This window comes from Corapipo altera, unplaced genomic scaffold (assembly GCF_003945725.1).
Source record: "Corapipo altera isolate COAL_440 unplaced genomic scaffold, ASM394572v1 2, whole genome shotgun sequence".
Classification (NCBI taxonomy): Eukaryota; Metazoa; Chordata; class Aves; order Passeriformes; family Pipridae; genus Corapipo; species Corapipo altera.
In genome coordinates, this window is record NW_020884890.1 from 10,911,513 (window position 1) to 10,929,443 (window position 17,931).

The window sequence follows — 17,931 nt, forward strand, 5'->3', positions numbered from 1 at the left end:
CGCTGAATAAGCTCCTGCATATGCAGAGCTGAACAGTTCTCAGCTGGGAGACATTATGCTTTAATAAAGTTTATGCAGAATCAGTATGTAAAATTTTTGGTGCACGTTCAACAAGGACTTAAAATACTAATTATAGTTCAATAAAAAAATTGTTCCATCTCAGCTTGAGGCCCCAAGAGTTGATGTTAAAAGAAATGGATAATCTCAGTGTCCAAGAAATATGCCTGAACACTTCAGAGCTACTTTTAAAAGACAGTTTACAGTGAACACCAAGTAAGATAACCTGAGTCGCATAATATAAATCAACTTAACATGGGACGATTAACCACCAGACAAAAAAACTCCTCTTAACTGAACATAGAAATCTCTATAATTCTGCAAAGAAATATTCAGATTTGTCTTTGAAACAGTAACTCTCGTAATACCATTTGCTTGTCAGCATCTGTTCAATACAGTTTTATAATTTTTTCCAAATTACTCTGCAGCATTTCAATACATTTATTATAGCTCTTGGTAAATGCACACAAACATAAAAAAACTCCCATATATACATGTTATAACCTCTTTTATTTTAAAGTCAATGAAATATTTCTATGCATATTTTACAAAACTACATCTGCTTTCATATACAAGGCTTGGGGACTTATTTCCTACTTAAAATAAATTGTTTTAAATTGAACTTAAAAACTTACATATAATGATCACAATTAAACCAGAAAATAAATCCTATGTCATCCTGGCAATCTATCAGAGTTAGTCAAAACTGGAAAAAGCACATAGTAGGCACTTTTATACTAATTAATCCACAAAAATTGAAACACCGTTATTTTGGGGAAAACAGGAGCAGCCAAAAGAGCCTGACACTAACTACACTGGGTTTGCTCACTGTAGTTTACATTATGTAAAACCTGTCAGTTAAGGGAAACAAAAATTATGTTATTTCAACAGAGACTGAAATGTACTTGCAGTCGTTGCTCCGTACTACTGTCAATGTTCATTCAGATGTTTCAGAGACATAAACTTTGTCAAGCTTCAGAGAAACATTTAAAAAATCCCCTTAATGGTCAAAAAAATTCCTGCAGTATTTAGGAAGCCATCCTTTGTCTGTGAAATATTACAGAATATATATATTCAGATCTATAATTCATTTTGAGGGAGGTCCTTAGTAGGCAAATAATGGTGTGTGGTTTTTAAAATGTTTAAAAAGATAAGAAGCTATTTTACTGCATAAATTGAGTTATGTATTTTTCCTTTCTGGCATAGTTTAATAAAAGGCGCAATATTTTGAAAGCCATTCCTTCACTCTTGAGATTTTCATTTCTTATATGACTATGGCACATATAATTTTGAACCAGAGTAGATCTCTGTCCTGTCTTTGTTCCTGTTTGACAGTGCTCCAAGGGAGGGGAATCCATCTTAAATAATCTGTGCATCTTCCCCAGCTCCAAATGCCCAGAACAAATGGAGGAGCTGAGCTGAGCTGAGCTGGGCTAAACTGAGCTGAGCTAAACTGAGCTGATTTTCCTAAATTTTACTCAGCTGTTAGCTTCAAAAAGGATTGTCAGAAAACACAGGAGCATCTGCAGGTGTTCCCTATCTGCAGCTAACTACTTCTTCTCATAAATGATTTTGAAAGTGTTTTTTATGTATATAGACGCACATAAAAATATATGTATCAATATTAAAAAACACCAAATATCAAGGGATACTTTAGTTTGGACCATGCACAGACCTGAGAGACAGCAGTAATTTTACATTTTGCTTTTCATGAGTCTTTAGAAACTCATACGCTAGAGCCATTAAACTATAATGAATACTGTATTTGTTCATTCTTATGTTTTCTGAGCAACTTGTCGTCTATATCACTAAACCTGTTGCCTTTAGCAAGCTTTCTGTACTTTATTAAGAGACTTTAAATGACAACTTAAATGACAGAGAACAGGCTGTTTTATGAGAAACCTCTGTTTTCCTCATTTTTTTGAAAGCAAAATAACTGCAAATGAGTTTTCCTTTCAGAGACGCTGGTAGCAATTCTTACTGCAATGGTAGAATGAACATTTTTTGCTTTTTCTTAAACACTGGCTTCATTTCTCAACCAAAGCAGACAGTGTGATGAAAGCTACCTGTGGCGCTGGGTGCAGCTCCAAAGACTATCAAGAGCTATTTGAAATGAAATTTTGAAATGGCTCAGAAGTTCTTAATCGCAATCTTCTTTCAATTTCATGCAACTGTAAAAGTAAAAATAAAACCATAATCTGTTTAACTCTAAAACTGTTGTTACTGTCTGTGGCCTTATGAATAGCGCCTTGAGAGGGGAAGTACCACTATTGTGGTTTCCCACAATAACAGCAGTGAGATAAAATTTGCTCAACAGCCTCATTTATCATCATAAAAATTCAATATCTAGGACATTTTCTGTTTACTGTGCTTGAACTCAGAGAAAGACGAGATAAGGTTAGAAAAACACATCAGAGATTACTTGTCACTTTAAAGCACCTCCTTGTGTTAACTGTTTTGTGCCGTAGGCTCTAAAATACCAAAACATCCTCCCAGACCGTGCTGAGAAGTAGCAGCTGAGCAGTTCTGTGATAAAGTACACGATAACTCAAGTGAGTGCTAGCTACAAGTGTTTGCAAGTATTAAGAATAATACACTAAGTAAAGCTCAACCATTCCTAAAACAAAGGGCTGACAGCTCAGGAGGGTAGAGAGCCATAGAGATTAAGAGTGTAATAAGGTAACACAGCTTTCTCTGCAGAGTAATGGAGCTGAAGCAAAAGTGGCAAAACAACGCTCAGAGCAAAAGCAATCTAAAACAAAATTAATCTTCTAGTATCAAACTACTCTCTTTCTTCTTACTGTTTTTTTCATTGCTCCAGGATAAGTATCAAGTGCCTCATTCAATCCTATTCCCTTGACCTGAGACATCCTAAGTATGGGTGAGGGATTACAAGCCTGGGATAGAACAAATCAGGGCTGAAAAAAACATGTTCTCCAGTAAACCTGGGGGCAGCGATCTACCAGCAAGAAGTGATCTGTCCACTTTGGTCCCTCAGTTTCCAGGCTCAAGCTTCCCAAGATTTAACTCTCTACAGTACACCAGAAAAATGTCAATGCAATTCCACAGGTGAAATGAGAGATGACCCAAAGACAATCTAAAAACTAGAATCAACAGACTGGGAAGCTTAAAAGTTGGCTGCAGTGAGCACCTTAAACTCAGCAGAGAGCTATGTAAAATACTCTTCTGCTGCTGCTCTCTTCCAGGCTCCTCCAGCTACATAAATCACAATGAAAGATCTTTACAGGGTCAAAACGGAATTGAAAAGTGATTTCAAATATTATGTTACTAAGCAGTAGCACACCATTGGAAAATAAAATGTAATTTATGTCTCGGCACAGATAAGGAGTCCGCTAAGCTAGTCCCAGAGAGCAGTTCTGGAGCACAAGGCAGAACAGAGTTTATTACAGATTATTAGCAACTAAGCATTTCCTTTGTGTGCTTATTACATCCAATGCATATGTATATTGACTAAAATTTTGGCAGTATTGTAATATAATTGAGAGAGAAAATACATTTTCAAAAACATGGGTGTGGTTGACATCATTTTTGGTTACCTAATTTAAAACAATAGGCTTTTTAAAAGCTATACTGACATGGTATCAGATGTTAAACTGTAACTTTTAGATCATCACAAATACAGCTGGTATGTGTCATACCAGGAAACTCTGCAATTATTTTCAGTTCAAATAGTTTTACTGTAATACAGAATTACAATGTTTCAATTTTTTTCTAGGCTACTGCCAGAAATATGTCTAAACCAAAATAAAACAAAACTAGTTTTTGTTTTGCTATTACTCCAGTAAGATACATGAAATATCAGTTTTCAATTAGTGTCCTTTTGTTACTCCCTGTTTGACTCACAATCTTCACTATTTTGGATGAAGACGGATCTTACGCTCAGGAAACAGCACAGTTAAATATCATTATTCAAGCTCTCTGCAGATCTTTCCAACTTTTCCCAATAAAAATACAGAAAAACTAGGACTAGTAATTCTAATATTTGCTGTACAGAAAGTGAACACGAGTAGAATGAAACAAGCCAGAAAAAAAAAAATTCTGAGGCTGACAGACCACTGTAAAGCATCAGTGAAAAGCTTGGGCAAACTTTGTTTGGATTCACAAACTGAGATCAAAACAAGGTTTGCAAGGATAAAAATAAACAAACCAATATTTTCCTGGACAGTGTTTGCCCTCTAGGACAAATACTTGGTGATATTGACTTTCTGGCAAGGAGAATGACAGTTGGAGTCACAGAAGTTTATCAAAAAGCCATCTTCCTTTCCTCCCACTTGGCAGAATATAATATTACCTTAGCAGAGCAGGTTTCAGAACTTGGGCCTTTCAAAAACTATGAATTTTTACCTTGTGTGTTGCTATAAAAGCACAGACCCTGGGAATCACCTCAAAATATAGTATCTTCAGCCTGAAATTCTGTTTGCAACCAAGACTAGACATTGTCACATCACCAACTCTGGCACACAGGTGGGCAAACCACAATCTGCACAGGCTGGTGCTGGAAGACACCATTCCCTTTGGTTTAGCAAAGCACTGTGACGTTTGTCTTCATCTGTTCCACGGAAATCTGGGGCTGAAAGGCCATAGTCAGAGGGTTTCCAGGGGATGCATGAGGCTTTCCCACGCCACAGCTGACATAACCCTATGCCTGGCTCAATTCCAGGCTCTGCACATGTGCCTCTAGGGTGACAGTTCCTTTACAGAGACAGCCTCACAAAGCTAAAATGACCCAGGAGCAATCAAGCACAATCATGGAGTGAACGACAAGGAAAAAGAAAACTCTGATATTCTGTGTACTCCAAGAAAAAACCCTTCCTGAGCTTACTTATTCATACCTGACTTCATACTTGACAGCCATTTATCACTTTCCTACCTCTACCCCAACACACAAATTAAAGGGAATCCTGAATGCACAACCTGGGACTGAGTGCATACAGAAACACTGTAGGACATACAGCTTTGGCATACATGAAGAGACTCCTATTTAATCTATCGTGTAAAGCAGAGAAGATTTTACCACAGATTACTGGCAATGTAATGGACAAGAAATACATCCTGCTGGATTAGACAACAAAAATGTTGATTTCTTAATAGGAAATATACAGACCATTCAACTGTATGGATAACTAGCACTGGCCAATTCTTGAAATTACTAATTGTTGCAATCTCACTGTGTTGGTATCCAGGAGATTCTTCAATTTTATGGCCTCTGAATGTACAACAGAATAACAATTCTCTCCTTGGGTATTAAAATAACATGTTGAAACAATCAATGGCTGCTGTCATACCCAAATGTTTACTATACACAGATCCCCCGTTTCCAAGCTCACAAGACACAAAGCGAGTAGACAATACAGGTGCATACTTATTTCCTAACATCTAGAGGAGTTTTCAGCAGTTGTACATCAGTGTAACTCCACTAAAATCTATTACTTGATTTTGGCTTATGACCATGTTCTTTCTGCCTCCAAAATTCTACAATAACATTATTTTTCAGTAAACATAACTCAGGAACACTAATTAAACAGGCCTTAACTTAAAATAGGAAGTATGGGCAAACAAAAGCTACCTGATTTCATGTTACAAACTGTTTAGGACACTCAGTCCCACTAAGACAATGATTCTTCTATAGCTGTCAAAACAAACACAGATTCAGTTACACTTACTGCTCAACAGCTGGTTACTTTAGATTTGCATCAATACACAACTGATGGATTATGTAACTACAAGGGAAGACAGAAGCATCATAAAAATATCATCATGAATTCAGTTGCCTGTGTATTGCATTTGCAAAAATCCTAGTCTCCAGACACATAATAGATACATATCACAATGTAACATGCCTGCAACAATGTTTTCTTAGGAAAACTACTGTGAGTGCTTCTGTGAGTAACATACAGAAGAACACTGGAGAAAACTACGAATGCTTCACTCCAAATTTTATTTTCACCACTGGAAATCTTTACTTTTTGCTGAAGATTTTTATTGTTTTTTAAGCCAACAAAATTTTATATAATGATTCTAACTACTCCAGCCTAAGTTGATGAAATTTCTTTAAACATCTAATTTAATTTAAATAGTGATTCATTGTTTAAAGATCCAATGACATTTCCTGCCTTGATGTAAATTTAATACAATTGAAAGAAACTGAGCACTACAAGAAGTCATCCATTGCTATATTTAATATAATGGAGAGTCATGTAACCACAGAATATAAATCTTTACTCTGAAAGGGTTTATGGGCCCCAGGAATCTCTCTTTCTCCTAAAAGTAACACCTTTATACTGAAATAGCACCTATTCCTTACCTGAAAAGAGTTCATGCATCGAAGCGAAGGCGGAAGAGATGCGGTGCTCAAACCCAGCATTAGTAGTAATTCCAAACACGTTTCTGATGGAAACTTTAAAGGATGAACTCCCATATCATTTTCCCATGCATCAGCAAGGCTATAAAGTTTAAAAAAAAAAAAAAAGACCTTTTTCATTTTCTTAAAATATATCTAAACCATAAGTTTCAAGTATTAGAATTTGTCTTATTATTGTGAAAAAAAAACTCCTTTCATATTTTTCTTGTAAAAGTCAGTGTGTTTTACCAAAAGACAAGGTGAATTTAGATGGAGCACCTTAACCATATCACCAACCGTTAAAAACAATGTGAAAGGAAAACTTAGCATACATAAGAGAAATTCATTCATGTTTCTAACGCAAAGTTTCATTCCTTTGGAACAAAATTTCATTTGTCACTGGCAATTTCCCAAACTGATGTTTATGATGCTCACACTGCAAACTCACTAACAGTCTACACCAAGCAAAAACGCAATTCCAGTTCATTTTATATAGCTTTCTGCTTTAGATGTAATAAAGGAATAAAGATTTCTACAGCTTTAAGAATTAAGATTTCTAAAGCACATTCCTATAATCTGTTCCCACTACTACATGCTGAAGAACAGGATTAGTTCAACCAGATTTACTCTAAACACAAGATCATTCCACTTCCTATTGTTCAGGTTTATTTCTTCCATAATGTACAAACTGATATACCGATCAGTGATCCAGTTACTTTAATAATTTTACCTTCCATATTATGCTCATGAGCAGCTAGTAGCAGATACTCCAAAGTAAGATGGATGCCAATTATTCTCAGCAGACCTGAGAGCGTCACTTCGGAAGACAATGCTGGCCAGCCTTCCATGTCCAAGACTTCAAAATTTCAATAAATAATTTTAGAATCAGCTTTCACTTTTAAATTCCCGCAGCTCTTCCAGTTGAACCACTGCTTGTGAACATATCAGCTTATTTTAATGTACTATCTAGAAGTAGTTGCATTTTTTAAACACCCAGAAGAGCAGTCATGACTCCAATATTCAGAATGGTGAAAACTGGGCAAATATTGTCTTCACACTATCTGTTTCCTTCTGGACAGTTCTCATTCTCTCAGGTCTCCCAAATCCAACAATTCTCTGTAAAGTCCTGCTTCTTACACATAGGTTTGCTTATACGCTTATTGTACACAGGACCTTCTTAGCTCTTCTACAAGACAATCCTACTTAGCGTAATTTACACATCTTTCTTCAAAGAGTGGGTGTATTTTCACTTTCTTACGTCCACTTGTCTGAAACGGCCTCTTGAATTTCAACTATTTGGGTTTTTTCTTTCTTAACATCTACATTTTTTTCCTCCTTCCTCACTTATCTACGGGTATGTAAGAATCCAATTCTGCTTCAGTACATAGAAGGGAGACCTACGATGCATTCAAGGTCAGAGGGGCTTCAATCTCCCTAAAAAAAGGAGTGCTTTCTCTCACTCTGTTTATTTTTTTTAATCCACAATAAAAGACAAAGAGAATCGTATCACAACTAGATTACCAAATACACCACGTCTTTTCTAGTGACTTCAGTAGAGTGGGTCACTTTGACAAAAGAAGGTCTAAGCTTTACATGGTAAGGAGAAGAAGGAAGGCAGTTTGGTCTAGGCACCCTCTGACTCCTCTAATGGCAGTGCACCATTTAAGATCTCCACATATGTCTGAGATGCTACAAAAGAACAGAGGCCAAACCTGTCACACATTAACAGTCATTATAATATGTAGTATCTCACTGGACTATGCCACACAGATCTGGAAAAGCTGTTAAAAGCTACTACAAAAGAAACCCCCAAATGTCTTCTTGGACTGGAAGGTGAAAAGTTTAGAAGACACTCTGGAGTATTTTCACTATTGAAAGACACAAGCCTTCAGTTAAGTCCCAAATACTATATCTATATTGAAAGGAAGCAGGATTCTTTTAAAAGACTACACAAGAGATCAAGCCCAGAAGAGGTAGCCCTGGTCCAGAGATCCAGGTTGGATGGGGCTCTGAGCAACCTGGTCTAGTGGAAAGTTTCCCTTCCCACAGTAGGGGGATTGGAATTAGATGACCTTTAAGGTCCCTTCCAACCCAAACCATTCTATGATTCTATAAATATTCCAGAAGGAACACTCAGTGCTCAGTGATGAGCACTGAGCAGCTAGTAACCAAGGAGTCTTGTTAACTGTAATCCAGAACTGAGTTTTATATTTCTTTAGAGTTAGTAATTTCATTTCCACACATAATTTGAAACTTACCTTTATATGTTCCTTACTCAGTGTTTGTTCTACATTTTTTACAATGTAGTGATAAAGGCAAATTTAGGTGAAGCTAGTAAAATTGGGGCTTTCTATTTTTCAGAAATCAGCAAGTCTAAACAAAGCACTGTGCAGGCACCTTCAAACACAGCTAGAGAATTTGGAGATTAGAGGTGATATGCTAAGGTTTTGGGTCTTGGGAAGGTGTTTCCACAGATCAACACCCTCTCTGCAAAGAAACTTTTCAGAACTCCAAGCAGTATTCAAAACATCACAACTTACTTTAGTACCCTGATTCTATTCTTGTGTTTTGATTTGAGGATTTTTTGGAGATGCCTTCTCATTTTAAAGTCCAACTAGTACAACCCTGACACTGAACAAGGGCTTTTTTTTTTGTGGCTGTTGGTTTATTTGAGGGAAAGAATGTTTGCATAAAGACATTTGGCCTAACTATATTGCAATTCTTGTTTATTAATTGCTCGGTTATTAGTATTTCCTGAAATTATTCCAGTGTATTCCCTTACCACAAACAAACCATGTGTATCCTAGCACTTACTGCTCCAGGAACACTCATGTTAGGAATTAGTCTTTGCTACTTGTCCTTTAGCAGCATTTAACACAAGTGGTTGTGGGAAGTCACTGTTTTATTAGATCCTTTCTCTTTGTTCTTTTTTAACTCTATTATTTTTAGAAGCATTTTTCCCTAATCTATATAGTAGAGGAAGGAGAAAAGTACCTATGCTTAAAACAAAAGTAAAACAAAACATCAAGAACCCACTGTTTTCCACCTTAGTTTCACAGTTTTTCTGTGTAAGGAGAGTTGTCTCACTTCCAGTATAGGACAGAAGACAGCTTGCTTTCCATTTACTGCAAGAGGTAGATTGGTTGCTAATGCTCCTCAGGAGAGTGAGCATTCACAGAGGACAACTCAGCCCATCAGCTCAGTGTTTCCTCCCAGACTAATCTGAAATGCCAACAGAGCTCCTCAAACATGCAAACAAAACTGTGTTTTGCTCTCCTGATCTTAATGGAAAAACAAAAAAAAATCAATTTGGTATTAAGACAGGGTAAATTGTCAGAAGGAGATTTTGGAAGGGCTGAAGAAGAAGACAAGAAGGAAATGTGTAGAACTCAGATGTGGTAACTCTGAGTTACCATTATTCTGCATGGTAACTTCAGATGTAGGGCTTTGCATCCATGTGCTCTCTTCTGCTACTTCTTAATACTTTTACTCAGCAATGAATTCTTGCTTCTAAGCTTCCCTTGAGTGAAAGCAGTGTGAATAAAGGCAGAAGACAGCATAATTCCCAAAGGAGGCAGCACAGCTTGCTATGCTGGCTGAAAGAAGTAAGGGAGCGATAAGACGTTAGCTAGAGGAAGGTAGGAAGTTGAGGGTAACAAAATAAATAATGCTCTTCTTTCTTCAGCAAACATTCATCTTTTCTGCAATGCAAAGAAGCCTTGAGATTCTGGACTTCATAGTCTGATAAAATAAAAAATTATGACTCTCAGTATCAAACAAAATTCATAAATTCTACAAAGATTCCCTAAGTCATTGCGGGGTGGAAGACTGGATCTACTTTGGACCAATTTTATGACAAGTAAAATCTCACCACTACCTACTGACCTTGACAGTGTTGAGGGAGACGTGAGTCAGCTTTAGAAAACAGGTTTTAAAACAGTAAGAGGTAGTAAAACATACTCAGTAAAATGGTCCAAACTAAGAGCATGTTCTGAGTTAAGAAAAGGACATGTCAGAGTGCATTTTTTCACAGGACATTGAATCCACCTCTGTAAATCACCATCATCATCCAGTTTTGTCTGTCAGTGATCTCACCAACAGGAAAACACAAATAATTATAAGCATTTTGTCTGTTGGTCCATTTGTTCAATTTTCTCCTTGTTTTCTTTATCCCACTCTTCCCCAGAACTTGTATTAACCCTCTTAGCTTATTTCAACCAATTTTTCTTAAGAAAGATCACAAATAAATTAGGTTTGGGGAAGTTTCATGTTTTCCTGAAAATCAGTGTCTGAGTAGTGAGAAGAAATGCACATTAGTTACTCCATAGAGAAAAGCTGCTGATGGAATGCAGCAACATACATACTGGCTAATCAAGTGATGTTTACCTGGGAGAATATTAGCATAAACTCAATAATATGACATTTCTATCTAACAAAACCAACTACTGTAAGCAAAGTAAACATGTTCTTCACAGCCCACTACATAATGAGTGAGCCAAACTGAGAGACTTGGTACTTTCACTGAAGTGCAGTCAATTTTGTGGGTTCAGGACAACTGAAAAAAAAATCTTAAAATTTTGAGGCAAGAAGAAAGATGGGTGATAACAGAATTGATCACCAGTAAGAACAACAGTCAGAGCTGTTCTCAGTGTTAACCAAACTTGAGATGCTGCCTCTGCGGATTAAAGCAAAACCTCAAACCCGCTCCTTCTGTTCCACCTAAGAGATATCTATTAGTCTCACCCACAAAAATACAACAAATAGACTTAAGATTAAAAGGTATAATTAGAACCTTCATATAACTTTAATTTTAGAAAGACAGAACCACATATAATGAATGCTAATAAAACTTCAATATATTTCTGGCAAACACTTCAGAACTCAACTAAAGCTGTACAGAAAGTGAAGAAGTAAAACTCTGCTTAAGGGGGAGATACTTGGCTACTGTGCTAGATACTGATGAGAAATAACTATGTGCTATGTGCTAAACTGTTATGAGTGGAGCATTCAAAACAAGTAAGAAATAAAGATGACAGGCTGAGATTATCTTCCCCCTTATCCTTTTCAATGCTTTCTCTAAGGAATGGGTTGTTTGAAGGAGAATCTTAGAATATGATACGATTGCCACATTCCCACAACCATCCAAAGAAATACAGCTAGGAAAATAAAATTCTTGTATTAATATGTATAAAATGTTTAAAAAAATTAAGTGGCATTTTCAAAGCTGTTTAGCTGATAATAATGGGAAATCCAGGAATATTTTGATTTCTTTAAAAACTAAAAAGAAATCAGTAAATGCTATCTGAAATTCAACCAATTTAAAATCTGAAAGCAGAGATAAGCAAAACTTGAAAACAACTACTCAGATAAGACTAAAGATAAGACAGTTACTTCTGCAGCAGAAATAACTGATCACATTTTTAGATAATGTTTTACATTTCACTCACCATGCATCAGAGAACGGTATTTCTCCACTACTGACTATGGAATTGATCCCAATGAATTGCCTACATAAGCCAGAGTAACATTTCAAAACTATGTCCTTAAAAGAAAGGTTTAAGACACCAAAATATTGAAATACTTTTATTTCCTAATTCCTTGATAAAAGAACTAGTAAACAAACACAGTCATCCATTAGGTTGTGGAACCCACCTACAATGTCCTAAGTCTTCAGGAAAAATGCAATATTCATGGTATGTCAGTGAATGAAAAGAATTCTTTGTATTTCAAAACCAGGAAAAAATTACAAGGATTCTCATAAGATTTTGAAAAACTGAACCAAACTTCTGACTACACTGCAATGAAGAAATCTGTGACTTCTTTCAACAGAAAAGTGCTAAAAGCCATTTATCAGCAGTAATCACCCTCCACCGTGCATGAGATTCACTTCAAAATGCAACTGAGCTGTCTCATCAACAGACAAAATAAGTCTGCTTTTGAAGAGGAACAGCGCACCCCCCCCCCTCTGATTTAGCAGGCTGCTTCTATAAATACATTAACTGTAGGTAGTGTACAGAGGTCAAAACCAGAAAATGAAAAAGCTCTTACTCAGGGCACTACTCAGTGTTGCTGAGGCACTAGATTAACTTGACTTGATTAGTTACGATTCAGGTAAATGCACTCTGCATTTAGGGCTCCCAATGGCGTGAAGCCCTTGACAGAGATTACTATGTTAGCTACAGCTTCAGCGCTTTGCTGAATCGAGCCTGTGCTGAAGAATTCAATATAAAAGCTGACAGAAGCTCAGCCCTGACTCTCAGAGCTCACTGAACGTTGTTAAAGCTGCCCTTTCCACAAGCTACAGCTCTGACAGAAATGACAGATGACTTTATTGAACCAAAGGACAAACCTGCTAAATTAAATAACTATTTGTAAAAATGATTTAATCTAAAAACAATTCTAAATTATGGTTGATGATGTGTCTATATACCTAACAAACCAAGAGGTTAAGGTATTTATACTTTTAATTATCCTTACAGTGATCTAAAAATGACATAAAATCAATGCATGCTCATTACTCTTGACAAAATTTAAATAATATGGAACACCAGGAAGTGTGGTACTTTCAAAGCCTACAGCAAATTCCTATGGAAAAAAACTTGCTTTACAGAATCACTGCTTCCCTCCTAAAACAAACATCTGTGGTCATGTTCTAACGCAGTTCATTATTCATTCTCAACAGCTGGGAATGTCAAGTGTGGGTTTTGAGCACACTAGTAAAGATCCCTGGGATCTTTACTAGTCGCATGGTATCCCAAACCATCAGGTATTAAGTCTCTCATAAGAGATAAAAAAGGGAAGAACTGAAATTTAACCCACTGGTGTCCTTGCAAGGGAATGAGCAAGAGAAGAACAACATATCTATGGAAGCAAGAAGACAGAGAGTATGCATTATATTTTTTGCAATGGACTACAGTGGTCAACAACAGAAGTTCCGTCTCTAAGTTTTAAACCTTTTCTTTTTTCCAGTCTTAGCACTGTAGAGACAGGATTTCACTTAACTGAATTTCTATACTTTCAAGGAGTCTCAAATACTCTCTTCTGCAAAGCATTCTTATCAGAAAATTACTGATATATAATCCTTGTAATAAAGTGAATTATTTATAGTACACCATACATATACTTTAATATAGTATACATAATTATATTAGTTATATATACATTTATCATATTAATATACAATTTTGCATATTTCTATACATTAATATGAACAGATCCAATAGTTGTATACACAAGCACATGGTCATTACTGACAGTATTCTATCTTTTTTCATAGCAATGCATATTTTGAATGGAAAAACAATGTATTCTAGAGTCTGGTCAAAAAGAATTCAGCTAGAAATCCACTACAAAAACAATTTAGATGGTTTAAAATACCTCATCCTACAAAATATAAGTCCTTCTTGAACTTTCAATGTGTCACCATCTGAAAAGGCCACGTTATTTATTACTAATAAGAAAGTCTTATAATGGAAATTAAAATTTAACCTCACCAGAGTACTAGTGCCATAATATTTTTCAGAAGGGCTGACATAAGAAATATCAAATGGTCTTGTGATATTTCAAAGTGCCTTTTAAGTACAATCATTCCATTTTCTCTGATGAATGCTTTTATGATTTAAAAATCTATATTCCACACGCACTTTTCTCTTTTCTAACTCCAGTACATAGCATAGATTAAATAACTTATGCTAAAAGGTACATTAAAAGGCAGTGGATTAAATTATTTTGTTACCATAAAACTGCATATGAATCTCATCTACATTAATTTTATTAATGTATTTTAAATTATTTTACAACTTCTTGACATGCTTTGATCATTTTAAGCTATTTAAGAGAAGTTAGAGTAGTAAAAGCTGTCTATCTCAATCTGTAAAGCACAGCCCAAATTATTTTTCTTTTGTTTCACACCAACCAACATTTTTATTAGAACCAACTGCCCTATATTAACTTAAACATAATCGTATTGGTTTTGGTACAGTTACTAAAAAATGTTGTTAGCACAAATAAAGACTCTGAATAGCCCACAGAATTCAATTTTTTTTTTCTTAAAGTGGTAAAGGGCAAAACCAGAAGACCAAAGAACTGCATTAGTATATTGTGCCAAGACAGACTAGGTGTTTACAAGTAGATTATTCCTCTGAAGCACAGAAAAGCTATCTCAACATCCTGCAACTTTTTATATGGCAATAAATCTTGACATTTTAATCCTGTCCAGGAGTAACTTTGCTTTGGAGTACGTAATTTCAAAGTAATGCTCAACATACTTCTCCAGTCTAAAGATTTTTGGGTGTTCACCAACAGCTTTTTTACATTGCCTTCCGTCCTCCAGATGACTGCTATGCAATTTCAAAAGCATTACTTTTAAGTCATAAACTCTATCACCCATAAAATACTTTCATTACATTGCAAAACAGCACCAACTATACTGTTTCTGCTGAAGATAAAACAGAATTTCAGCTGCAAGAATCACTGAAATAAAGCTTAAACATCACAGAAGGATTAGCAGGTGTTCATCTATTCTGCAACCTTTAGGTTGAAGATTCATAGTATCTAAAATGAATGTATGAAAACCTAAATCAAGCAACAATGTCTAAAGCAGGCTTATGTTCAATGGGGCACCTAGATGCGTGGGATCATGAACATTGCAAATGTACTAAATTTAAAATTCACAACAGTACTCAAAGCATGCACAGATGGTCAATGAGTATAACTAAGACATTATCATCTTTATTTAGTTTCAGCACCACGGAAGCAAAAATAAGCTGATCAAAGCATGAAGAGAAAATGTGATTTCAATTTTTTGGGAACTGACCTTGGATATAAAATCACAAGCCTGCCAGCTATGTCCCAGGATACGTCCTACCTGCAAAACCACAGTCCACAAATGTACAGCAGCAGCAGTTCTACTCACAGAGCCAACCCACAGCAATAACTGCCTATGGATAGAGACATTCTTTCTCCATTCATCTACAAGATCAAGAGTTTATTGCAAAAGCTAAAGATGTAAAAGCAGAAAACTGCAGCAAATTTTCATCAATTAAAATAAAGTTCTGCTTTAGAGCATCTGACTGAGGGATACAAGCTCATGGAGAAAACAGCTCCTGCTGGGCTCATGATGTCAAACATATCTAGACATAACAGGAAGAAAACATGGCAGACAGAATTCAACTGACTCACAATATATTTTCTTGAAATTACTTTTTAAAAATTCCTACTAATTTTTGCCTCGTTGGCTGCAACAGTAGAATCCACATGTTAATTTAGAAGTTCTCCTAAAAAACCAAGAAAAGCACAGGAGTTTATCTCTTGTTGGGCATCGTCTAAAGTCTGCTGTGACTGCTCTACGCTACGCATCCACAATATGCAGAACTGCTGAAGCAGCTCCGAAGTACTAATTGCTGACTTCTCAGCAGCAGAGCAACACGGTCCCACTAAATGGAGAAGCAAATTGCTCTCATAAAAACTTCATGGCTGATGCTTGAGAATATGCTTCTTCACTTTAATGGTTGTGTTAAGGCTTTAAGCTGCATTTTCTTCATGTCTTACTGCATCCCAGGTGGAAAGAATTAAAATAACTTCTCTGATAACAATAAAGATCAGACTGTTGTAGCCAGATCACTGCTGATCCATAGTGGAGGATGGCAGTGCTGCTGGTCATCACCATCTGGATTAGTAACAGTTGTCCTATGACTCTAGACTGCAGTTTTCTTGAATGTGCCTACAGCTCAGAACAAAGGGATAGCTTTGTATGTCCTTAAAATACTTTTCTTCACCTTAACCACCTCTTGATTCCTTTCTGGATACATCTTGGTCTAAATTAGAACAGATGGTTTATAATCACCGTAGTGTATGGCAATAACTGTAGACTACTGTGCTTGGGATGGACACAGAGGACACAGAACAGCATGCTATTGACCTATGCTAACAACCTGACTGGTGCCATCTTACTTGGAAGGAATACCAAATGTGAGCAGCAACACCATCAACCTAAAAAGCCTCCTTCCCAGCATGTATGAATCAAATACTCAAATTCTAAGGTTGTATCTCTTACAAAATCTTATCAAGGGACTCTAGTGGTGTGTCAAAAAAGCAGGGTGCCTCCTCCTTGTCTGCACCCTATCCAGCATCTCCTAAACACAGCCTACCTTCCCAGTTGAAGGCTGAGACAACTGGCTATCTCTCAGCCACCCCAGCCATCATGACACTAGGCAAAAGGCCAAGAGAAAAAACAAAATATCTCTGCTCTCTCCTGGGCTAAACTTCCACTAAAGTCTCATACAGGAATGATTTTACAGACACTTGCCTGCCTCTTTCCCCTTTTACAGATTGAAAACTCCAGTCATTATACAGGAGGAAGATTCAGGGGGAAGACATAAACGTCTTTGCCAAAAAACACTGGCATGTCTTTATGTTGAACACCCAGATGCTATCAATAACACTACTCTCCTGATGTGCCTTTACATCTCTCCATGAAACTGTAAACTTTATTTAAAATTCATCAAAATGAGGTGTTATATTGATGAAAATAAAACACATGGTGTCAAGTATCCTATCACAAATGCAAGGGCCCTTTACTTCACAGAAAGATTTCCTGTGTACAAACACTATGTTCAATATCTGAGAATTATTTTGCACTATGTAAAATGTGAAAGGTTGATAAAGAGCCACCCAAAAAGTCCAAATCCATCACTCAAAACAGTGGCAAGGCAGATCAAATACAAAAATTAATTTTTTTAACTAGTTCAGTACAAAAGGTTCCAAAAATCTCACAGGCAGTATGCTCAGACCTGTTGAGGGTCAGATGCTTAAGAAAGAGAAGACCAATGCCATTTGAAATGGCATTTAATTCACTTCAGTTCACCCAGTCAACTCTCAGTTGAGCAAATTATTCAAAGAGCAAATGCATAAAAAAAGCTCAAAGCTGGAGAGAGTAAAGATAACTTAGCTTTCAAAGAGAAGTAGAAATTCTCCTAATGAAAATAGGGGCAATGAACCAATTCCTTCCACCACCTTAGCAAGGAATTTTATTAGTACAACTATTTCAAAAGAAACTAGTACAGATTTTCCAAGATTAAAAATGACTATACATGCCGTTCTTGACCTCCTATAATAATTATAACCATCACAAATACAAGGATAAGAATTATTTGAAGTTACTGTAGCTCCTAATTTCATCTGTGATTGACTTGTTTTCCAGTTTCATCTGTTTGAAGTCCTCCTTTGCTCACCGAGACATTACCGGAGCTGGTCCAAAAATATCTGGTTTGCTTGACCAAAACAGCCACCAGATAATTTCCAAATTGATACATCTGACTGAAATATCTACAGATTAGCAGCAACTGGGTCATGTATGCTCAATTGCAATACCCATTACTGACAAAATCTCAAATCTCACAGATGCTGCTGAAAAAACAAAAAAATCCCAAACCAGCAAAACAATTCAAGAGATGAAAGATAACGGTTTGGTGTTTAATCAGATTTAAAGATTATTTTACCAATTCTGCATCCAT

General features: G+C 36.3%; 1 protein-coding gene across 3 annotated transcripts in view; it reads right to left on the bottom strand.

Moving 5' to 3' along the window:
* Positions 1–17,931, bottom strand: part of UBE3D (ubiquitin protein ligase E3D) — an 81,785-nt gene that overhangs the window by 28,951 nt on the left and 34,903 nt on the right. The window contains exons 9-10 of one of the 3 annotated variants that reach the window (XM_027645052.1): positions 6,383–6,521; positions 1,725–2,228 (exon numbers count right to left, since the gene is read on the bottom strand). The exons of 1 other annotated variant lie outside the window; for it this stretch is intronic. In XM_027645052.1, the coding sequence (XP_027500853.1) occupies positions 2,154–2,228; positions 6,383–6,521 (214 nt within the window). In that variant the 3' untranslated portion in view covers positions 1,725–2,153. Of the gene's footprint in view, positions 1–1,724; positions 2,229–6,382; positions 6,522–17,931 lie in introns of those variants that run through there. One more of the 3 variants, XM_027645053.1, reaches the window with a different exon arrangement.